Below are 24860 nucleotides of genomic sequence, written 5' to 3'. Positions count from 1 at the left end.
GGTCTGCCCACCCAAGAGAGCTGGGATGGGGTGCATTGCATTCAGGCTGGCAATGTTAAATGCGGTTAGTTAGCAGCTGAACCCCGTGTTAACTAGGAGGGGGCTCCTGCCTTGGAGCCTCATTTTTGCTTCTCTCTCTGTCTGGAGTGCCCAGCCAGACACCATGTTTCTCTGATCCCTTAGGCCTCTGTGGTCACCCTTCGGACAGGCCTCCTTTTTATTTTTTTAAAGATCTACTTATTTATTTTGGAGAGATGCATGTGGGAGGAAGGGCAGAGGGAGAGGGGAAGAGAATCTGAAGCAGACTCCCAGGTGAGCACAGAGCCTGACTCGGGGCTCTATCTCATGACTCCAAGATCACGACCGGAGCCAAAAATCAAGAGTCGGATGCTTAACGGACTGAGGCCGCCAGGTGCCCCTCGGACAGGCCTCTTGCACACACAATCGCTCTGCCTTGCACCCTGCCTGATTTTCACAGTGCTCGGGACATTTGCTTCTCTGTGGTCTGTCCCCCATCACTAGCATGCCAATTTGTTTCTGTCTTGATGTCACAGCATCCTAGCGGCCGAAGCAGTGCCTGGCTTGGGCAGGTGTTCAGTAGGTAACTGACGAATGAATGAACAGGTGGCCGATAAAGGAACTGAACACTCCCCTGTACACGCGGCCGCAAGCCGGCCAATTAATGCTAATAAAGCAGAGTGCCTGGTTTCCCTTCTCTAGAGACTCCGGTGGAAACCGTGCCGTACGCACAGGATAAAGATGCGGCGAGCAAACTCATTCGTGTGGGTGAGAGGCTGTGCTGAGAACCATGTTATGCTGCATTTTAATGGAAGTGACATTGCGGGTTTCTGATTCGCTTTCATCTGCTACATTTCTGTGTTTGCTTCTAGGGTTTGGTTTGATTTTTTTTAACTGGAGAGTCTAGGTAGGAAAAGCAGTTTCTAGAAATCATGATAAATCCAGCACCCGTGGTAATAGCTAAAGGGGATGGAGCATTGCATCCCGCTGAGTGCCACCCCAAGAACCTGGCCCGCGCGATCCCATTTCATCCCCGCAGCAGCCAGTGTGGACAGATCGGAACACGGAGGCCTCAACCAGCGGGCATGCCGGCCTCGCGGTATCGCCTCCTTTCCAGTCGTTGGGGTAGCTCAGCGTGGGCAGTGGACACCCCTGGGTGTCCTTGGGTAGGAGGCCAAGTCACCCCATTTTGCTCTTTTCTAGGGTGTGAGGGTCACCCCGCAAAAGGGGGGGAATGGGGCCTGTCACCCTAGGAAAGTCTCTCTCATTGCCCGGCCCCAGGGGAGTTACCCCCGCCTGCCGTGGCCCAGCTCTGGGACAGCAAGGGCAGCAAACTGGGCACAGACCAGGCCCGGCCTTCTAGCTGCGGCCTCCCCGCTCCGTCACATTCCCTCCCCCCGAGATGCCTGCACGGGCTCATTTCCACGGCTGTCAGTAGGCTGCCTGCCAGAGGGCTTTCGTGAGATGTCCTGGGATCAGTTGCTGAGGACTCGGTGTCTGACGGGGCAGATGCTCAGAAACTGCAGTTGCCCTGAAATATTCTTTCTGTTATGGATTCATTTTTCAGTTTCGCTTCTGCCCCCCACCCCACCTGATGTGACAAGCCCCCTCACCGGCGTAAAGATACAATGAGAGGAAGCCCATGGCCTGCTCGATAGTAGCCCGAAGCCATCAGGCCTCCCAGGAGCCTGTTTGGCAGCATAAGAACCTTCCAGGCTCATCTCAGCAGCGTGTGGACAGAGCCCCACAGGGAAACCCACGCTCGAAAGCTGGGTCCCGTCTGACCCTGAGGTTCATTCCATAGATGACTGTGAAAACTGATGGGAAGAGAACAGTCAAGTCGTTCTTACCTCAGAAGCAAGAAGACTTACTCCCCGCCCCCCACTTGAGAACAGTCATCCAGAGATGGGAATTCCCATCCGTCTTCTGTTAATTCACTCGTTACGTGGCCTAACGCAAGTCACTTGACTTCTCCGAAGCTCAGTTTCCTCTCCTGCGGAAGGAGAGTGGTGGTCTGAAGTGAGGCTGAAGCCCGCCCTTTACAACCAGCTGGGGGAATTTTCGTCAGCTAGATTCCATTCCAGGCCTATTATATGAGAATGTGCAGGTGGAAGACCCAGGTGATTTTCAGGCCCTTGTGGGGGTTTGGGGATCCTGGAGTGGATGGCTCCACCCTTCTCTCTCGGCTCTGACATCTGTGAAGGCTCACCACCCCAACTCCCCACGCCCATCCTTGTCCTGTGAGCCACAGAGTCATTTCCTGACTCAGGGATGTTTAAGCCCCAAATATCCCCGAGAGGGAAATGTCTACTCACTTTCTCATCCTGCTTCCATGGGTGTCCTCTGGGGACAGGTCCTGAGGACATCTGAAGGCTTCTCAGGAGATGGTAACAGCAAAACTCTGTACTTAAGAGTGTTCAAAAGGGAGAATTCCTGCCAGTCATAAATTATCCCCTCTGACGCTGATGATTTTTCTGTTAGAGATTATTTACATACAGGCGGGAAACATGGCCCTGCTGTTCTCTCTCCGCTGGCTGAGAAGCAGGACATCTGCCAGCTCCCGAGTCACCTCACTTGGGTAGGAATGGGAAATACCAACTTTCTTCTTATTTCTTTTTTTTTTTTATTTTTTAAATATTTTTTATTATATTATGTTAGTCACCATACAGTACATCCCTGATTTTTGATGTAAAGTTCGATGATTCATTAGTTGCGTATAACACCCAGTGCACCATGCAATACGTGCCCTTCCCACCACCCATCACCAGCCTATCCCATTCCCCCACCCCCTCCCCTCTGTAGCCCTCAGTTTGTTTCTCAGAGTCCATAGTCTCTCATGTTTCATTCCCCCTTCTGATTACCCCCCTTTCTTTATCCCTTTCTTCCCCTACTGATCATTCTAGTTCTTATGTTCCATAGATGAGAGAAATCATATGATAGTTGTCTTTCTCTGCTTGACTTATTTCACTTAGCATTATCTACTCCAGTGCCGTCCATCCAACTTTCTTCTTATTTCTTGATCCTTGTTGCTTTTCTTCTTTCATTTCTTATCGCTTCTTAGGTGTTTTCATCTTCCTTCCTGCTCTTCTCTTCATTCTTCACACAATAATGTTTATTTAATTCTCTTCCAGTCCAAAGCTGGCTTGGTCCAGACCAAATGGAAATAAACATGATTACATCTGTTCTACGCTGAGGGAGATGGAGACAAAAATGGGTGCCAGATATTGTTGCAGTGATGACATCTGGGGGTGGGCAGAGGGCGCCAGGAGGTGAGAGCCTGAGCTCACAGGAGATGCGCCACTCCCTCCGGCTGGTGCGTGTGGTACCAAGTAAGGCGGAGACGTGATGATGTTCCAGCGTCCTCCACCCCCCGTCCTCCAGTACCGTGCTTCTCAGAGTGTGGCCCCGGGGCTGGCAGTGTCAGCTGCGCTGGGAACTTGTTAGAATGCAAATTCTTTTTTTTTTTTTTTTTAAGATTTATTTATTTATTTATTTGACAGAGAGAGAGACAGCCAGCGAGAGAGGGAACACAAGCAGGGGGAGTGGGAGAGGAAGAAGCAGGCTCCCAGCGGAGGAGCCCGATGTGGGGCTCGATCCCAGAACGCCGGGATCACGCCCTGAGCTGAAGGCAGATGCCTAACGACTGCGCCACCCAGGCGCCCCAGAAATGCAAATTCTTGAGTTCCATCCCAGACCAACTGAGTCTGAAACGCTGGGAGTAGGGCCTGGAAATCTGCTTTAACAAACTCCTGGTGATTCTAGCACGGCACGAAGTTTGAGACCCATGGCTTTCCGGTGCTTAGACGCTCACTTATCATGAAGTGAAAGATTTGTTTGATGATCTGGACGCAAAGGCAGGGGGTTGGGGGGACAGATGTCTGAGGAAGCCCACAGGAAGACAAGAGTGGAGGCAGGAGACACAGACGTATTCCCATAACGACTTGCACTGGGGCAAAACAGGCTGAACTGGGGAGTCAGGAAACTGGGAGAGTTTATTCAAAGAAGAATCCTTGCTCCCAAGTACAATTTCTATACCGTCTAATAAAACAACTCTGCTAGGTTCTATAGCAAATGCCAAGTAGAGTAACCGCTTGATTCCTAAATGATTTCTGAGAAATCGAGAACATTGTTTCTTCCCAAAAAGCTCCGGAGCGTAACATAACAAACACATAACAAACAGCCTAGTAGTGACAACATTTAACACTCAGTAAATGATAACATTTTACTGTGGTGGCTTCAGACGTGGCTTAATTCCACCCCCAACCCACTGTTTACTGGGCTTTACACACTAATGTAAATGGAGTCATCTTGCTGTTTGCTTTCTTCTCTCCGAGCTGTTCAGCTCCATCTCTGGGGCCACCTGTGGGTGTGGCTCATCCTCATCGCTGGGGGGTAGGGGCTCTGTCACATGGACGCGTCTCATCCCAATGTGCATTTAGGCGAAGATCCCGTTCAGTGTGTCCATGTACTCACGTAGGAGAGGAAAACTAGAAGTGAGAAATCATCTTTATATATATTAAAGGAGAGGTTTTGGGGTTTTTTTGTTTTTTTTCTAATTTGTATACGAAGGTCTCCAGATACACAGCTGGGGCTACCTTGCCAGTTTTCCAAGAAAAGATTTCTTTGTTCGTGAACTCCTTCTTTTCTTCTTTCACTCACTCAACCAACAATTATTGAGCAGCTGCCTTGGGTCAGGGAATGCACAGGGTGCTGGGAACCAGTGTGAGCCAAATCCCGGAGGTTTGTAGAGAATGCAGAGTCAGGGGTGCCTGGCTGCCCCGCTTTTGAGTAGATGGTGGAGTAGGGGCTGACCAGATGTTTTTGCCTCATGGGGATGGCAGAGTGGGGGCCAGCTGAATATTCTGGCCTAGGCAACTCCAACCTGGAAAAATGAAAGAGTCTATCACCTCTGTCCACCTGCTTATAGCTGACCTACAACCTGAGCCGTTCCACTAAAACAGACCCTCCCCCCCAAAAGTGTCCCAAGTATTAGAACTGACCAGGTCCGTGGATTCGGGGGACCTGTGCTCCACATGGGGCTGACCCCTGCCTGCCAGCTGCTCAGAACCCAACTATCGATTCTGTTCAGTCAGAGCCTCCAATTCAGTAAACCCGGGGTGTTGTCATGTGATGAGTATTCTGAGGGGTCCACTATCGCCAGACTCTGCGGGGGGCACTAGGGGTACATCAGAGGCTCAGACTGACCCTGTCTCTGCCCAGGGAAGACCCGCAAGAGGAGTACCATGATGCAGCGATGGGACATGGGGGAGGACAGGGGCCATGGGAGCATTGGAGAGGCCCCAACCCAGTCTTAAAGGGACAGGAGATGCCCCAGATTGAGATGGGAAAGAGGAAGGAGTAGACCACCCAGGATGGTTCATTTTATGTGTCAGCTTGACTAGGCTAAGGGATGCCCAGATAGCTGGTGAAAACGTTACCTCTGAGTGTATCTGTCAGGGTGTTTCTGGAAGGTGTTAGCATTTGAATTGGTAGATTGTGTAGAAGTGATGGCCATCCCCAGTGTGCACGGGCATCACCCCCGCCCCCCATGATGGGTCCCCGGATAGAATAAAAAGGCAGAGGAGGGGTGAATTCATTCTGTCTCCATGCTTGAGCTGACATCCATCTTCCCCTGCCCTCAGACATCGCTCCTGGTTGTTGGTCTTCCCAAATCAGATCAGGCCTTACACCAAGTCCTCTAATAAATGTCCTCTTAAACTATCCTTTTAGTTCTGTTTCTCTGGAGAACCATGACTAATACACAGGCCAAGGTGGTGGACAGTGAGTCCCAGCATTAACAAAGGGTCAGAACAAGGGAGAGCATGGTCTCTGCAAGGATCTGAAAGTATTTCAGGAGTAAGGAGCAAAGGAATAAGGGCAGAAACTGTACCAGAAGAGGCAGGCCTCATCCCAAACTCTGGTCCCAGTTTGGGGCAGAAGTGTCCCTGGAAAAGCAGACCAGCCAAGAAGGGGCACGGGCCAGTTCTCGGCCAATCCCCCATGCTTGCGGTTCTGTCTTGGGTGTGATGATGGCATACAGGGGACTCGTGCTGGGTTCCTCTTGCAGCTTTCAAATCTCTCCCCCCACAGACAGGAGCCAGGGGTTCGTGGGGGGCGGGGGGCGTGCAGCTCTCTCCCAGGCAGAGAGTCAGTGCTCAGCAAATGTGTGCACACGAACCTCAACACCCGGGTTTATTTATTAGGCCATCTCAGATGCTGGCCCATTTGGTGACCTGACACCAAGCCTGTCCTTCTGCATAGCTGGCAGGGGACCCATTGGCAGGTGCTGCGGCAGAGACTCGGGCCTACAGACAATGGAGCCCTCAATCCCATGAGCAGGCTTGACACCGAGTCTGGAATTAAAGGATGGCTCTACTCAATGCCCTTTCTCACCCAGCAAACCAGTGAGACGGCCTGCTGTCTGGGGGCCTTGAACGCCTGGGTGTCTGTCCCCTCTGTATCTGATGGAGCTACTTTGCACTTCATTTGAAGGCCTTTTCTGGCTATGTTAGTGGCTCCAATGCCATACTTACACTGACTTTGAAGTGATTTTTACATCTCTGTTTCCCTTGGGGTGTGCTTATGACAGAAAGGACAGGGTGGTTTTAATGTCAGGACACGAGTTCTCATTCAAGGTGCAACTTCCCCCGTAACCGTACATAGTCCTGCTGAATCAAAGGGTCAGAGCTTCCAGGAAACAGCTTTTCTCCCCAAGGACAAAAGAGCCCTTGGTCCATAGTGGGGCTTGGTGAAAGGCTCAGCTGCCAAACTCAAAGAAATGGTTCCCTGCTGACTGCGAGTTTTCGTCTTGCTTATTGTTCTGTTCAGAAGCCTGGGAAGACAGAAGGAAGCCGCAGAAATGCCTTCGGACCCTGGGGGCCTCGGGGGGGCAGGGAGTATGTCCACGTGCGTTGCAAACCCCACCTCGACCCGCCGGGCTGACGGCCTGCCCAACGACCTCCTCCAGGGGTCCCGGTGCCCGCTGACGTGGTTTGACATTTACTGGCCCCTCTCGCTGCCAAGATCCCTTTCCTCCACCTGCGAGACAAAAATTCCCTCTTCCTTACCTTGTCCCTTGGGCTGCCCCAGACGGGATGCGAAATGGGGACTGACCGTGGAGGGGAAAACCTGGTTCCCTGGCCAGGAGCCTCGGCCGGTCTCAAGGCATTATCATCCAGGCGAAATGCCGTCTCTTTCTTTGGGAAGCTCCTGTTTCATGAAGCGAAGGGGGCCAGGGATTGTTCTGGATGGTGCTGTGACCCTGAAGGTGGAACCTGGGGAGTGCAGGACCCCAAACCCAATACCTAGAGGGAACTCTGGGGTGGGCATGACTCTAGGGGGCACCTCCAGGACCCGGCGACGGGGGGCAGGGTAAGGGCAGTGGGTCAAGACCACAGGGCCGCCTGGACAGCCTTCCCGCAAAATGACCGGGGCTTACACTCCATTCACGATGACCACGCAGGGAATCACACCCAGAATAGACTAGACAAGTGGCAGTAGGAAGGGGACAGAAAGGGGGCTGATGATTGCGTTTGGAATCAGCACTGTTGTAGGTCTGACTTCCTGGTAAGGGAAGGGAAAAAAAAAAAAAAGGAAAACAGTGTGGTATGCAGCTCTTATTGTCTAATAAAAGAAAATATTCTTCAGGGAATTTTTTTTCCTGGCAACAAATTCTTGGAAGAATTTATGTGACAGAACGCTCCAGGGGAACATCCTTGTGTTGGGAGGGAGGCCACCTAGTCTGGAGCGTCTTGGAAATTCCAGTCATGCGGGTGGAAGGGGGGCTGGGCTGCCATGCGGGTCCCATGCTGGAAGGTTGATCACAAGATGTTGCTCAGAAGGAGGGAGGGAGCTGGGAAGACGTCCGTGGGGAGTTGAGGCAGAGGCCAGGGCTGTGACAAAGACCGTACACCACGTCACTTGGTATCTGTTCCATCCTGCCTCAGTGAAACACGCGGGGTCTATCCTGAGGAACAACAGCGAAGGCAAGAGTACGGGGGCTTGCTCCCTGGACTTTTCGGTCTCTTTAGGTTCTGATTAAGGCTGAAAGAGTGGTGCTTGAAGGGAAGAGAAAGAGAGGGGGAGGCGGAAAAGGAGAGGAAGAAGAGGGGGAGGGGAAGGTGAAAGGAAACAGAAGTCTGGGAGGATAGAGAACAGGACAGAGGCGAATGAGACATGGGTTGGGGCAAGAGGCAAAGCCAAGGCCATGATTAGAAGTTCTGCTTTCTCTGCTGTCTGGCTTAGGGCCTCATTAAGTAAAAATTGACCCCCAGGAAGGCCATGGAAAGTTGGCCAAGTGGGAAAACTCAGGAGCTGGCTTCCACGACACTGATGGTCTAAGGATGTTCCAAGTTGCCATGTTGGCAGAATGAGGGAAGATAAGAGCGTTGTGGCCAAGTATTCCCTAAAGGCATCTGTGAAGGGCTGGGGACAAAGACGGGACAGAGGTGAGATTTGTCGCAGTGGTGGGTGATTCTGGCCCACAGACCTGCCCTGTTTCCCAAAGAAACTCACCACACACAGAGTAGAGTCAGACAAGTTTGTAGGGAGGAGAGGAGAGAAATATCAGCAGATCAAAGGGTGAGCTAAGTGTCTTCTGTCTGTCCCACAAATCAGAGAGGAGGGGGCCAGATCTCAGGGTCACAACCTGAAGGCTGCAGTAAGGACCCCACAGTGAGGCTGCCACCTGGCTGGGAGGTCTGAGGACAGAAGGGTCTGCCTGGCTTCTCTGCTACCCAACTTCTCCAGTCACCAGTGAAGCTCAAGGGTGCTCCCCCAGGACTCCCCGGGGATTCCGAGGTCTTGGTCCCTGAGTGGGGCCTCCTGCCTGGGCATTGAATGGGTGCAGGGGGAGCTCAGTCCGCACAACTTAAAGTGAGCCCACCTTCCACCCCACACTCACATCTCCAGAGTGGCGAGTCTGCCTCCTGCAGCAAGGGAGAGTGTCCTAAATCCTACCAGCAACCTCCACAGAGCCCTCACGCCACCCAGCCACCGCCCAGGACTTGAGAGGATTCAGTGTGGCTGAGGAGACCCACCCCAAAAAAGCAAAGATGCTTCAAGAACAGAAAAGCATCTTAGAAGATGCCTAATTTGGCTCCTTTGAGATTTCAGAAAGACACTCTGTCCAAAACCAACCAATCAACCAACCAAATTGCAAGGGTCAACATCGTTGTAGACACTGGAAGAATAGATGCCTTCAGTGAGTTATAAAATCTCTTACCCTGGGTCTTCCGCATTCTCCGGTACCCTCCCTCCTCCTTCTGTACTGAGTTTATAAAAAATCATACATTTGATAGTTGACTTAAAATATTAAATATATGAACCACTACCTGTTACTTTAGCATGAGTAGGAAATTAATTTTTCTACATCTTCATTTTTAAAGTTTTACAGACAATTGCAAGTGTTGCAGAAAAAAAATGTGTTCGTCCTCCTCGAAATAAACATTTTGTAGAAACTTCCCAATTTTTACCAGACAGAATGCCCCAGGGTTTGGGTTTGCCATTGCTGTCTACAGCTGGGCCTTGTCCTTGAAGCAGCCATGACTCAGCGAATTCAAAACAAACTTGAGTGTAGTTCTCCTCTTCAGAGACTCAAAACTCATCCTTGGCACACACCCTGTGACCGTTGTGTCACCTCCGCAACATCTGCTCAGTGGTGTCCCAATTCTACTGACTCACGGGGGAACCACAGGCAGCAGGCGGCCACAGAACGCACACACATGGGGTGGGCTGCTCGTCACCTGCGGTGTGACTCAGCAGCCAGCAGATGCCATCGTGGAAGAGCAGAAAAAAGACAAAAGGGCAGCTTGTCATGAGAAAACACAATGACGTGCTTATTTTCTGATTCTGGTGGCGTGCTGCTGGTCAGGTGGGAATTATCGGCCTCTCCAATCAAGTTGGGCAAAATGGAAATCGTCGTTTCTTTGGGCAGGTGGAGGTCACGGTTAGTCTGGACAAGGCAGACACGGCTGCGTGGTGGAGGGGACCTTGGCCAGGCCCCATGCGCTGTGTGGGGCAGCCCACAGAAGACCCTCCTCCACGGGCGTGCTTGTGTCTGCCCCTGCCCCCCGGAGTTCTTCCTGCCGCAGCAGCGGGGAGGCTGGAGACTGTGCAACAGGGGAAGTCTCCGCCAGGAACCTAACTGCTCCGCTCCTCCCCATGATCCTGCTCGGCCAACGGTCCTGCTCCCTGCTGGGGACACGAACAGCCCATAGGGCGGGGGGCCGGGGAGCCCTCCATCTCAAGGCCACAGTGAAGCAGAACTGACCAGCAGACTGAGCTCTGGTGCATCTCGAAGGTCAGGGCGGTCTGAGCCCCAGGGAGCTCTGTCTGTGTGTCATCGTGACCACAGTGAGGGGAGGAAGCACATTTGGTGCAGCTTATCTTTTGAAGACACCCAGAGGCGACCGTCAGCGCGATCGCCATGCCCATGTAACTGATGTGGTGGCCCAGTGTTCCAGAGAGTCACCTTCCAAGAATGAGGGGGTTGACCTTTGGGGAAGGGTAGGGAGCCCCGACATCTGTTATGTGCCAGGCCCAGCAGACTCCCTGGCACCTCTGAAGAGGGCCTGGTCTGGAGGGAGAGCGAGAGGCTCAGGGACAGGTGACAGGCGATGTTGACATCTTGCCAAGGCTGGGAAATCAGGCCAGGCCCTTCGGAAGTAAATTTTTTCTTAGAAGTTTTTTTTTTTTTTTTTTTTGAGAGAGAGAGAGAGAAAGGGGGGAGGGGAAGAGCACGCGCTGGGGGGGGAGGGGCAGAAGGAGAGAGACAAGCAGACTCCTTCCTTGAGCAGGACCCTTGGATCAAGACCTGAGCTAAAGGCAGACGCTTAATTAAGACTGAGCCACCCAGGCGTCCCAAGGAGTAAGCTTTTGCACTGAGCTCTCAAAGCCGACTCTGAAGCTCCCCCGTTTGAATCATTTTCCTTCTGTCTTTTCAGGGTTTCTTCATCTGGCCCTTCAGCAGCCCAGGGACTCAGCACTGCTCTCTGACAGCTGAAGCTTCTTGCTTTCTGTCCCGCTTGGGCCTCCCTCGTTTGCACATCTCTACGTCTCCCTCTCGAGCAACATCTCCTGTCTCCTCACTAAGAAAACTTGCCTTCTAGGGCCCCCACTGCTTGGTTATTGGGGTCATGACCTCTAAGAATCAGATGACTGACAGTTTCTAAAAATGCACTAAAATAAAAACATAAAACAAATATACAATTTTAGGACAACGAAGGCACCTCGAATCTAGGTTCAGAGCCTCTGGATGCCTTAGCCCATGTACATAATAATAATTCTCCACATCTACGTGGAGCTTCCTAGCAACAAGTAGGAATGAGCCCTCTGATCAGTCCTTCATTAGGAAGGCGCCTCCTTGAGCCTAACCTGCTTTTGAGAATCTAATGAGAGCCATGGATTTTTCCTCCCATAAATTATACATATCCTAATACATCTAAAATCTAGCATTCATTTCTCAGAAGTTTCAGATTCCTCCTGAAACCCAGTCATAAAAATCCAACTCTGCTTCTGTTGACATTCAATTAATTATGTGTCTAAGCACCCCATATTCTGATCCCTCTATTTAAATGGTTCCTCCTCCATGGGGTCTCCCCTAAACCACCAGCTGGAAATCCTCTTCCCTTCATTGGGTCTCCTCACTCTATGAGGTCAAGGCCCTGGGCTCCCAGTACCTCTTGCCATGGTACCTGGAGATAGGGTCAACATTATGGGTCTCTTCTTCTGTATACTGGACATTTGGGTCTCTCCCACCCAAATGTTAAAACAGGCTGAGCAGTACATAAGTTGGTTGAATGTAAGTTTGCTTATTGGATCAGAAACATAACAGAACTAGGAGAAGGGAAACCGATAAAACTCTGTGTGAGGGGACACCTAAAAGAGTGAGAGTTTTGAATCTGTGCAGACGGTGCCTGAGAGGGCATATGTATACATAATATCAAGGAAATCATGAAAGCTATCAATAGCACACGCTGGGATTTGCTTACCAAAACTGAAAATACTGAAATTAAGAACGCCTGCAAAGATTGAGAGAGACAGCGTGTTCTATTGGCTTTAACACTAATTTATGTAGTGGGTAAGGGAAACATATGGCCCTCATTATCTTGAGAGGTTATGTAAGTCACAGACACAAATAGGTTCAAGAAAGGTTTAGAGATTGCTGAAAGGAATTAAAGAAGCCCTAAATGAATGTAAAGGCATGCTGTGTTCGTGGGTAGGAAGACTTAATGTTGTTAAAATGGCAATCCTATCCAAAACAATCTACGGATTCAATGCAGTCCCTATCAAAATTTCAACAGCCCTTTTTTTGTAGAAATCAAGAAACCTATTCTCAAATCAATACGGAATCTCAAGGGGCCCCGTATATCCAAAACAATCTTGGAAAAGAAAAACCGAGTCATATTATTTACAGCCAAAATATGGAAGCAGCCCAAGTGCCCATCGATACATGAATGGATAAAGAAGACAGACATATACATACGCATACGATGGAATACTACTCAGCCATAAAAAAGAATCAACTCTTGCCATTTACAACAATGTGGATGAACCTACAGGGTATTATGCTAAGCGAAATAAATCAGACCGAGGACGACAGATATTGTGTGATTTCACTTCTATGTGGAATCTAAAAAAACAAAACAAATGTACAAATGAAACAAACCAGAAACAGACTCATAGATGCTGGAAACAAACTGGTGGCTTCCAGAGAGGGGAAGGGCTGGGGAATGAGCAAAATAGGTGAAGGGGACTCAGAGGCACAAACCTTTCAATTATAAAATAAGTCCTGAGGATGTAACATACAATGTAGGGAATATGACCAATAATATTATAAAAACCTTGACAGACGGTGACTAGATGTATTATGGGAGTCATTTCGTAATGTGTAAAAATATCAAATTGTGATGATATATACCCGAAACTAATAGGATCCTGTATATCATTTATACTTTAAATAAATAGAGAAACAAAGCCTGAGAATTTGCACCTATTGATTTCAAAACTTTCTACAAAGCTACAGGAATCCAAACTGGCAATAAGAATAGAAACATAGGTCAATGGAACAGACTGAGAGTCCAGAAATAAACCCACACATTGATGGACAATTGATTTTTGAGAAGAATGCCAAGTCCATTCAGTGGGGAAAATACAACCTACTCCATAAATGGTGCTGGGATAAGTAGATTCCCACAGGCAAAAGACTGAAGTTGAGCCTCTACCTTATACCATATGCAAAAAGTAACTCAAAATGGATCAATGACTTTAATATAAAAGCTAAAACCATAAAAGTCTTCGAAGAAAATACAGAAGTAAACCTTCATGATGTCATATTTAGCAACAGATTATTGGATTTGACAACAAAGGCATATGCAACAAAAGAAAATATAGTTAAATTGGACTTCATCAAAATTTAAAACTTTTGTGCATCAAAGGACATTATTTTTTTTTAAGATTTCTTTTTTTAAAGATTTTATTTATTTATTTGACAGAGAGAGAGACAGCCAGCGAGAGAGGGAACACAAGCAGGGGGAGTGGGAGAGGAAGAAGCAGGCTCCTAGCGGAGGAGCCTGATGTGGAGCTCCATCCCAGAACGCTGGGCTCACGCCCTGAGCCGAAGGCAGACGCTTAACGACTGAGCCACCCAGGCGCCCCAAGATTTTGTTTTTAAGCAATCTCTACACCCAACATGGGGCTCGAACTCAACCCAGATTAAGAGCGACATGCTCTACCGACTGAGCCAGCCAGGCGCCCCAAAGGACGTTAGTAAGAAAGTAAAAAGACAACCAAGAGCATAGGAGAAAATATTTACAAATCATATATGTGGTAAGGATTTAATATCCAGAATATTTAAACTACTCCTACAACTCAACAACAAAAAGACAAATTCAGTTTGAAACTGTACAAAGGATCTGAATAGACCTTTCTCCGAAGAAGATATACAAGGGCCAATAAGCACACGAAAAGATGTTCACCATCATTAGTTAGGGAAATGCAAATTAAAACCACAGTGACGAAGGGTTTGGCCTTAGCAACCACAGCCTGGCCCGATGTGGTTCGAGATTCTGCCCGGGATCGACGTCACGGCCATGTGCTTGCCCTTCCCCAGCAGAGCCTCTGCGCACATCCACAGGTTCACTAATGGGGGCAAGGAAAAAAGGTTTGCCAACTATTCATGTCAGCAGGGCTTGATGGAAAGAGATAGGCGCGTCTCTGGAGTTAATCATTACCATGTGTCAAGGGGTTTGGAGAATATCAATCAAGGAAGCATTTTCCTGATTGATGAAAAATAACTCGGTTATGCTCATCTGCCTCTTCTAGAAGGGTATGCACTGTATTAATGTACTGCATAGTAAAACCAACGGAGAAGTAAAAACCCAACCCAACCAAATAAGAACCACAGCGACACACGACTTCATCCCCAAATGTTGGAGAGGATGCAGTGACATTTGAACTCCGGCGTGAAGCTGGTGGGAAAGCAGAACGGGGCAGCTGCTGTGCAAAACAGTTTGGTGATCCCTCAAAATGCGAAGCGTCAAGTTACCATATGACTCAGCAAATTCCAGTCCTAGGTATAAATCCAAAAGAATTGAAAACAGAGGCTCAAACAGATACTGGTACACCGATGTTCATTGCAGCGTTGTTAATAACAGCTGAAAGGTGGGTGCAACCGAGATGTCCATCAACAGAGGTCTAGAGGAAGAAAGGGCGGCGTCTACACCCCATGGAATATTATTCAGCCTTACAAAGGAATGACGGGCTGACACGCGCTACAACATGAATGAACCTCGGAAACACGGTGCCGACTGAAACAGACGCAAGGACCCATACGGTGCGCTTGCACTCAGCCGAGGGGCCTAGCACAGGAAAGTTCAGAGAGACAGAAAGTAGAATGGCGGTCACCGGGGACGGGGGAGGGGAGGAACGGGGAGCTGTGCTTAAAGGGCACAGAGTTTCCGTTTGAGGTGACGAAGAAGCTTTGGAAATAGGGCGATGGTTGCGCCATGTTGTGAAAGTGCTAAAAGCCACCGAGCTGTATGCTTTTTTTTAAAAGAACGATGGAGAGAAATGCGTGGGTGATAGTCTCACCGCAGATCATCAGGACCGTGGTGGGATGAACCCCTGGCTGCTGCAGGCCACCCGTTGTCCCGGAGCCTCATTCCTCACCAGCGTGGCTGATGGCATTCCAGAGTAGAGGGCCCTCACCGGGGCCAGGGAGGTGCCCCTACGATCCATATGACAAGGCTGAGGGTGGGCCTTGGGCTCCGCAGGGACCCGGCCTGGGGTGCCAACAGTGTGGTAGCAGGAGACATTCCTCAGGCACATTGGAACGGCCATGCACCATTCCGGCCAACCCAGAGCTGATGCCACTGGTGGGCTTTGGGGCGTCAGATTTCTCTCGGGCACGACATACTCACCCTTTTAGAGGAGTAACAACAAAAGAAACCATATTCTATTAATTGACTAGTAAGAAACACTCTCTTACACACACACACACACACACACACACACACAGAGGCTCTCCCAAGAGAGACATCAGTTACAGACATTAGCAATGACTCCCCGCTCCAGAAGAAGCACACCGTTTGGCATGCTTGCAGGCCAGAACTCCTCATCTCTTTCTCCACTGGCATGGACACCCAGGCTGCTGTCAGGGACCCCAGGGAGTTTTTGGGTAGCTCACTGTAAGCTAGGCAGTGTCCACCTGGTAGCATCAGGACGTCATGCTGGCGAGAAAGAGACTCCAGCTAGCTCAAGTGAAAGAATGCAGTGGATGGGGACGAGCGGCTCTGGGAATTGGGGGTGGTAGGGGCCAGGACTGCTCCGGGGGGGCTGGGAAAGCAGAAAATACAACCCCGGCTTCGAGGGGGAGGCCGTCTGTCCCGCGTCTCAGCTGCACCCGCGGACTCTCCTTCCTGCTTTACTCATGGCAGATGCCAGCCCTGGGGAGGGCCTTCCAGCCACGGTTAGGTCACACAGGGCAAGGAGAGAAAGTGGCTCAGGGCAAGGAGAGAAAGGCTTTGCTTCCCAGACTGCCCTGGTGGAGGGCGGCTCGTAAGACCGTTCTCTCACCCATACCAAACGCACTGGGGAGAAGTCATCCCCAAAAGGGACCAGAAAGCCAACAGGCAGCAGGAACGGATGAGGCCCAGCCGGAAGCCCAAGACACGTATGAAATCCGTGCCCCTCCTGGATGAACACCCAAACCCCACCGCCTAAGACTCAAGGGTCAGGACCCACACGGGGTTTGTAAACAGTTCCTCTCCAGGAAACTCAGGGGTGTGTTTGTGCATCTGGAGTGGCTGGTGCCTGACAGAAAATTCGTGGACTTTGGACTTTGGCCGCACAGCCCAAGCTCCCTCTGCTTTTCCACAAAAAAAAAAAAAAAAAAAAAAAAGAAAAGAAAGAAAAAAGAAGGATGACCCCGCGGCCTTATTCTCAAGATCTTGGCCACCATGGGCTGCCGGCTGCAGCTGCAGACCCTCCAACAGAAAGCTGCTCCAGGGCTGTCAGTCGGGGTGTTGGAAGATGGGTCCCCAGGGCGAATGCACAGAGGGCCCCCCTGGGAGAGACTGTGAGGTCTGGTGATGTCACCCCCTTCTCCCCATGCAGCTGATCATGGGGACATAGAAAGGACGCTCCTGGAATGAGCGACAAGTACGACCTGTTCCTGATCTCAGCAATCTGCAACATTTGCGCGGGTGCCAGGTCAAAGGCAGGGCTGGAGGCCAAGAGGGGGTTCAGGGCCCAGCTGGCAGAGAGGCACACGGGGGGCCGGGGCGGGTGGGGTGTGGGAAGCAGGCCAGGGTCAGGCTGCAGCAGCAGGGGCTGAGGTCAGTCACACAGGGAAGAGTTCCAGAGGAGGGGTCAGGCCAGGCCAGCGATCTGGAGAGGGAAAAGAAACCGGCTGACTCCATGCCAGGCCTGTCACCAGCGGAAACATGCCAACCCTAGGACATGTCCCATTTAGCAGATGAGAAAGTGGGCAGAGCACTCATCTTCCCAAGGCGGGGCCTGCAGCCAGTGAGCCGTGGAGCCCGGGGCCGAGCCCCAGTCGCTGCCGGTCAGATGGAAGCAGCAAGGAGGGTAGGACTGGGGGTGGGTGGGGCTGGTAGGGAGATGAGCTCACCGTAGGCCGTTGGAATTGAGGGCTGGGTATTGCAACCCCAGGGGAGAGGAGGGTAGCTGCAGGGGCCTGAGTATTTATCTGTTCCTTTTCCTATCTCCTTCCTCGGTGACTGAGGGACAACCATGGCAAAGTGACATTTGAACTTTGACCCCATGACAGCAGGTGTCACCTCCACAAACTTTGCAGAGGTGACTAGAATTGAAGGCTAGTTCACACCTTGACACAGTCCCTTCGTCAGGAGGGCGGCTCTCCCAGCGCTTTCACATGGGCAAGAAGGTGCTTGCACGTGGACTGGACCTCGGGAAAGATTTCTCGAAGGCCTGCATGCCCAGCGCTCGATGTCAGCTCCCCTGCTGCAGACCTGCTCTTTTGGGTTCCTGGACCCAATTCCAATGTATTGGGGGCGGGAAGGGGGGAATGTGAGGGGCTTCCTACACAACACCAAGCAATTCTCAGACTACATCAGGGTGTCCCACAAAATTCCCTCTTAAACAGACATGCACACTTCAGACGCCAATTGAAAGGCCAGCTTGTTACCTGTGCTTCCAACTGGCCGTAAATCAGAGGTTCTTTTTTTTTTTTTTTTTTTAAGATTTTATTTATTTATTCGACAGAGATAGAGACAGCCAGCGAGAGAGGGAACACAAGCAGGGAGTGGGAGAGGAAGAAGCAGGCTCCTAGCGGAGGAGCCTGATGTGGAGCTTGATCCCATAACGCCGGGATCACGCCCTGAGCCGAAGGCAGACGCTTAACCGCTGTGCCACCCAGGCGCCCAATCAGAGGTTCTTAAGACCCCTCCTCGGGTCTGATTCATTTGCTAGAACAGTTCCCAGAACTCAGAGAAGCATTTTACCTACTCGATGACTGGCGTATTATAAAAGGATAGAACTCAGAAACAGCCAGATGGAAGAGACGCATAGGGCCAGGTGTGGAGACAGGGCTGGGAGCTTCCCTGCTCTCTCCAGGGGCACCAACCAGCCTGTTTCCGCCGCCTGGGAAGCTCTCTGAACCCAGTCCTTTTGGGATTTTAGGAAGGCTTCATTACATAGGCATGATTGATTAAATCATTGGCCATTGGCAGTTGATTCAAACTCCAGCCCCTCTCCCCTCCCTGGAGGGGTGGCGGAGAGACTGAAAGCTCTCTAATCACCTGGCTGTTTCTCCTGGCAACCAGCCCCCTTGGTTAAGTTACCTAAAAGCTTTCCAGTTGTCACCTCATTAACATAACAAAGACACCTTTATCACTCTTATCACGGGAAATTCCAAGGGTTTAGGAGCTCTGGGTCAGGAATAGGGTCTAGGAGGAAAATAAATCTATTACAAATCCCAACAGCTCACCTCCCCCACTCCCCCCGCACATTCCCCTGCCCTCCAGCTGTGCCCGCCTGGTGGGTGAAGGCAAGGAGGGGATGCTGGGCCAAGGGCCTGTCATTGGTCCTGCTGCCCCTCGCCAGCACCTGAGTCAGGAAGGCGACACTCTGGGCTTGTCCTCGGCAGAGGCACTCGAGGCAAATCTGCAGAGAACATTTTACTGTGATCTCCAGCCTGTCTTGGATTCATGTTTTCTGTCTTGCACTGATGCTCCCCTTTCCCCCGATCACTGAGGTCATGCAAAGATGAAGGTAATTCTGAGTGATGTGATACAGGATCTCAGGCCAGACTGGAGTAGGACAACATCTGTTAAAGTTCATTTCATATTTCCGCTCTTGCCTTCTCAACCCAATGTCTAAAACAAGAACTGAATTAGAACAAAAAAGTTGATACAGTAGCTACTAATAAGAGTTACATTGGGGGCCCCTGGCTGGCTCAGTCCGTAGAGCATGCGACTCTTCATCTTGAGGTGGTGAGTCTGACCCCTCATTGGAACTAGAGCTCACTTAAAAAAAGAAAAAAAAAAGAATTATGCACATATCCTATCCTGTGGACCATGCTGAACTCTTCCCAGGACTGTTCCAGAAGTCTCATCACGACCTTAAAAGGAAGGCTCAGTTATTCATCCCATTTAACAGATGAGCAAACTGAGGCTCAGAAAGGGGAGATGAGCAGCACAGGGCGATGAACCTGCGATGTTGGACCCCAGACCTTGCTCTATTTCATTTGCATACAATGCCACCCCCTCCCTTCGGCCCCTCACCCCTGATCCTGGTGGTCTCTCTAATTAGGAAAGATTTTTCAAATGAGAATAATCAGTATTACTGGGGATATACTTAACCGTCAGACTCCACCCTTGCCCATAATATTCTAGTATTCCCAAAGCTCCCGGCATTGCAACCCAGGGCTCTGTTGGCATTAGATAGATGAGTGTGACAACTGTCGCCTTCAAGACAACCTTCCAAAAAGATTAGGATTAGTTTACCTGGTTCTCATTTGGTTAAACGGTTAAAAATTGGGAACACCAAATATCTATTTGCTGTTTTTTGGTGAGCAGCCTTATTTGGAGTGGGATGGGGGGGAAGGAGAGACGTTGAGAAAATTACAGTGAAAACCCAGCGCAACATTGTCAATTTCGAGATGAGGCACTAAGGAAACATCCTGCGGGGGGAAATCACTTCTGATATTGGTTGATGTTACAGATGGAACATCATCCCTACGAACATCGAACATCGGGAAAGTGTGTAGCTGTCCTCAGGGGGAAGGGAGCTCCCGAAAACCGGCAGCTGCCTGGCTGTGGCCAATTTTTGGTTTTAACCACTAATTAAGCTCAGTTTATTCAGAACAGACTGCCTTACTGATCGAGGGGAAGAGAGTCTATGCTTGCGGTGGAGAGGCCCTCCCTGCGTGTCCAGGACCCTTGGTGCTCAGCTCTTCTGGACAAGCCTAGTCTCCACCCTACCCAAACTAGGTCAGATTTAAGGATTAAAGTTTCCATATTTCTGCCCTATTAGCACAGTTAAATAAAGATAATAATGGATATAAAACAACCAACCAACATCAAAAGACTGAAGGCTGAAAAAGGAAGCTGGCCTTTGGGGTGCCTGGGTAGCTCAGGTGGTTAAGCGGCAGGCTTGGGCTCAGGTCCTGATCTCTGGGTCCTGTGCTCAGTGGGGAGTCTGCTTCTCCCTCTGCCTCTCCCCCCTGCTCATGCTTTCTCTGTCTCTCTCTCTCTCTCTCAAATGAATAAAGAAAACCTCAAAACAACAACAACAAAGGAAGCTGGCCTTTGATAATGGCACAGAGGGAGTGAGTGGAGAGGGGGTAATGCATTGAGCACTAGGTCTGGGACAGACCTTGCTTCTCCTCTGAGTCTGCTGTAGTCTGGGATCTGGCAGTGACCTCAGGAGCTCCTCTGCACGTGGCTCAGAGAACCCAGACCCAGAACCTCCATGAGCACTTGGGGATGGCCCTCAGGTTTCCCTGGGGTGGGACAGGGACACTGCAACACGGCTGCTATGCTGGGGAGTGCACCCCCGACTTACTAGCTGGCTGGGGCTGACAGTGGCTTGGCATCTGCTTAGCAGAGGTGGGAGGGGAGGCCAGGCCCCATACAATGACACCCCCCCCAAACTCAGACGGAGAATGGAAGGCCTTGTCCAGGGCTGCCTGCATGTCCCACGTCATTTCTGTTAAAACCCCAACCTGCTGCCTCTGCTCCGAGCTGCTACAATTCTTAGGAACACTTAGAGGACGTTGGCACTCCTTCCTCTGACCTTATGAAGGTAGGCTCGGCCTCCCCCACCCCACCCGGCATCCCTCCCTGCTCCAGAGGGTCCTGGGGCCAGCCCGATGGACCCCATCACACACTGCCCCAGGGACCGCAAGCAGAAAGCTCACGTTTTTGCTTGTTTGGGTGCAGTTGGGATAATTTTTAATACATTCCTTTTTGCTCTTCATCAACTTCAAATGTATCAAGACGTCCTGAGGGCAAAAGAGCCGATTTAACTCTCTGATTAGAAGGAATGCTCTTGGCCTAACGCCTCACTCATTTTGAAATACTGACATTAACTGGGAAAATCACTCAAGCTCTCTTGTTACTTCCTGTGCTTAATTAAGTGGCTCTGCAGGTGACTCAACCCTTTTATTTTTCAGAATGACATCAGACTTATTTTCCATTTTAATAGCCTGGTTACTTCATTGATTTTTTAAAATCCAATTTCACTTTCTAGTGCAATTTTTATCTATTTTTTTTCCCCCTCCACCCCAGGAAATGCTAACTCCCATAGTGGCTGAACTCCAACTATTACAAATGCCTCCATTTTGGTTTTTGGTGAGGTTTTTGTTTTGTTTTGTTTTTTGTGGTTTTTTGGGGTCCAAGGTCCAAAATCAGAATTTGGAGGAGGAATTAGAGGTGTAATGCTTACACGCAAATTACCTAAATAATTTCACAAAGTGTTGGGAGTTTTTAAGATAATGAACTATCTAGTATTATTCCTGAGAGGGGTTCCCGTGTCCTGGATGTGGTGTTGAGGTCCCTGCAAAAAACCCCAGCTTCAGAAGCTACTTCTGGCTCTTTACTCTTGTCACTTCCTCCTGTCACTTCAAGGAGGAAGATTCCAACCTCATAAGCTTGTCTCGAGCTCATTTAATACTTATCGGGTGGCCGTTTAACATTTATTAACCTGGAGGGTAATTGCCATTGTTTGGTAAAGTCTGTTGTTTGAGGGTGGACGTGAGAATTTCTACATCTTAACAGGGTTTGGATTCACAGTCTCAAGAAAAAGCGGATGCCAATGTTTTGCATGGCACATGACATTTATTTATTGTTTGTTTATCTTTCCGGTAGGGGGTTTTGTTTGTTTCTTTGGTGCCTGGGCCAGCTCAGTGAATTTCATTTTCTGCCCCTACTGAGGGGTTTTCCTCCATTTCAAGGTCATGCCCTGATTCAGTTTCCCAAAGGGGCCACCCTGGTGAGGGCGGGGAGAGCCCAGCCCTGCTCATGCCTCAGCGTCACGTGGGGCGACGTGCATAGAGCCAGTAACAGCAGCCCATGGTGGCCCCGGCCTTCTCTCCAAACAGGAAGGGACCCAGACCCAAGCCACACGTGCTGCCCAGAGGGCTTCTTCCCCTTCCCCAAGGTTCGGTTATAACCAGAGAACTTCCCAGGGCAGGGAGCACTGCAGGACTTCAGGGATCCTTCTTTTTTTTTTTTTTTTTTGGTAATCCCAAGGGGAGTCAAAGATTTAATGCATGCCGTAAGTGCTCATTACATGTTCATTTTCTTCCTTCTTTAATATTTGCATAATGAAACATTGAGGGAATTAACTGGCTGCACAGTTGGAAGAACACACACTCTGATGATTCTTTTCCCCCATAAGAAAGATGTCAACCATTTGCTGTCTACCTTCTTGCTCTTCGGACGCCCCCTTCCTCTAAAGAGCGGAGGAGATTGATTCTAAGCTAACGTCCCACTTGAAGCAAAGCTGCCTCATGATGCCATGGTCTGTCCCTTCAAAAGTTCCTTCCAACCCATCAGCTGTGATCAAGAATTACACCAGGCACGAGGTGGGGACAAAGAGCCCTGAGCCGGATCCCTGCACTTGAGTAGCTAATGGTCACCCAGAAAGGCAGCCGACCCAGAGAGACGCACATGACAAGAACCGGTGGATGGTGGGGTGACAGGGACAGAGGAGCCCAGGTGGCAGGGAATGACCTCTGGATGCGAACACCTCAGATTGCTGTCAGCTTCCATAGCTCCAAACTCCTGCTGCCACTGGGTTCCATGTATGGATGGTCTCCCACGTTCCTGGGGCCTCAGAGCTGGAGACAAATGGCAGCCCCTTTACCCACGTCCCATACAAGCTCTTCAAAAGCCATGTGTGCCTGTAACAGACTTGACTGGATGGGGGGCGGGGATGCCCGGCTCATAGAAGCTATTCCACAAATACTGATCAGAAGAGTTAGTCGAAAGACTCCAGACTTTGCTCTTGGATGTCTCCGGCCCTCGCCCTTGGGGATCTTTCTCCGGCGGCTTCATCCTGCAGCACAGCTCTCCCTGCCGGTGCCACGATAGCGCTGAGTTTACTCCTTACGGGCCTCAACTAATCCCCTGCACTTTTCCAGTCCTGCCTGCTGGAACGATGTGCTCCATCATCCCATCCCTCCACCCAAATGGGGGCTGAGTCTGCGGTGGGAGTCCCCTCTGCCCCAGAGCCCATCACTGGGACACGAGGAGGATGGAGTGGCTGGATGGGAAGGAGGTGGTGGGTTTCTCAGAACACTGCTCGCTCTTGGATCGCATCACCTGGGTTTCTCTGCTGGAGTCGAGGTTCTGACAGAAGGAGCTGACCTTTGGCCCAGTTTCCAGGACACCAGGTCATTGGGTCATGATTAGGGAAGCTGAGGCCAGTCTCTGATGCATTTGATCTTCCTGGGGCCTCTGTCTCGGGCCATGTTGCTTTTCCTCCACCCAGCTAGGTTCGTGCTTTCTACTCAATCAAAACGGAGCCATAGTTTTAGGGGTCAGACATAAGGAAGAAAAGCAAGAGAATGGCTAACATGAAAGTCAGGAGGGTCGTTACCTCTGGTGGAGGGAAGGGGGAAGACACCATTGGCGGGAAACCACAGGACTCTTCTGTAAGACGCTGTTGCTGTTTTTAACCTTGGCTGCGGACGTTCAAGTGTTCATGTATGATTATTCCTTAAACCGCTCTGATGCGTTTTCTGCGCTCCTCTGAATGCGTGATACATTTCACAAGGCGTGTGGCTTCTGCCACAAGAAACACCACTTTTAAGCAGCACTGCTGCCCCGGCTACCTCTCCCTGGCCATTTTGCCTGGCTGAGCCCGGTCCAGTGCACATCCGGGGAGCATCCACACCTGCCCCTGCCCCCACCTTCCCCACCTTCCACCACAACCCAAGCCACATCCTGCCCTGGTGTCCAAAACCTGTGACCACTGTCGGACGGCAACGCTGTGGACACTCCGCCATCTTCTACCTTCCCACCTGTTTTGCACAACATAGAAACTATAAACCAGAGTATGTTGCAGAGAGCTCTGCTTCTGCGATTACACACCCCCTCCAGCTGAGCTTGCCCCCCATGCTGGTGCATCTGTTCAGGAAGGTGCTGGTGCTTTCGGATCCAGGGCACGCGTGACCATAGCACGCAGGGGGCTGAGTGACAAGCACAAGCCAGAGCTGAGCTGGCCTGCCCAGTTCCATCCCCAGTCCCCAAGCTGGGCTTCACTCTCCCCCATGATCTAGACCTTTGTGGCTCTTGTGCCCCAGGTCCTGAGTCATCCCTTCAGCACCTGTCAGCCTCAGTTTCCCTGGATTATCCATCCGGAACTGTCACCTGCTTAGGTTCCTCAAAGCCTTGCCCTTGTCCCACATGTTAATGTAGTGAGTCCGCCTTGACAGTCTGCAAAGTGCCCTCTGCAAACATCAATGGCTAGGAAAAGTCTTGGGGAATGCATGTCCAACCTACCATTTCCGGCTTCGCACAACTGGCCACAGAGCTGGTGCCAAGGGTATTTCCTTCGTGGCCCTTTGGACTCAGAAGCTGCTATTGATTCTACTGGCCAGACACATGCCTTCCCTTTGAAGCATTTGTCTGCAAAGTAGGCCTGTTGAACCAAAACGAAAGCGGGGGCCGTCGGGAGCATGCAATGAATATTTGCCAGTTGCAGCAAGTGCTTACTTTGGCAAACATTTGGAGACAGGCGAACTAGCATCACTGTCCTATGTGTCCGCGGGTCTGTAGTGAGGATCCCAACCCAGTCAGGACAGGACAGGGGCTGTCCGTTCAAAGATGCTCTCCGGGGCCCTCCTTCTCCCT

General features: G+C 50.5%; 1 protein-coding gene and 1 long non-coding RNA gene across 3 annotated transcripts in view; both read left to right on the top strand.

The window, feature by feature from the left end:
- The window catches only part of LOC103671511, a 156758-nt gene extending 145572 nt beyond the window's left edge, over nucleotides 1-11186 (top strand). For both annotated transcript variants that reach the window (XR_005832835.1, XR_005832836.1), the window contains one exon: nucleotides 10962-11186. This is a non-coding gene — a long non-coding RNA (uncharacterized LOC103671511). The remainder of the gene's footprint in view (nucleotides 1-10961) is intronic.
- Nucleotides 11187-13994: 2808 nt separating this feature from the next.
- On the top strand, nucleotides 13995-20152 carry LOC103671508 (NADH dehydrogenase [ubiquinone] 1 alpha subcomplex subunit 1-like). Its single transcript, XM_040623196.1, has one exon. It carries the CDS (start codon nucleotides 14070-14072, stop codon nucleotides 14310-14312), a length of 243 nt encoding a protein of 80 aa, XP_040479130.1. The 5' UTR covers nucleotides 13995-14069; the 3' UTR covers nucleotides 14313-20152.
- The last annotated feature ends 4708 nt before the right edge of the window (nucleotides 20153-24860 follow it).

The sequence above is a fragment of the Ursus maritimus genome, unplaced genomic scaffold, assembly GCF_017311325.1.
Source record: "Ursus maritimus isolate PB19 unplaced genomic scaffold, ASM1731132v1 scaffold_6, whole genome shotgun sequence".
Lineage (NCBI taxonomy): Eukaryota > Metazoa > Chordata > Mammalia > Carnivora > Ursidae > Ursus > Ursus maritimus.
Note: the sequence above shows the minus strand (reverse complement) of the source record. Positions and strands in the feature narration are given on the sequence as shown.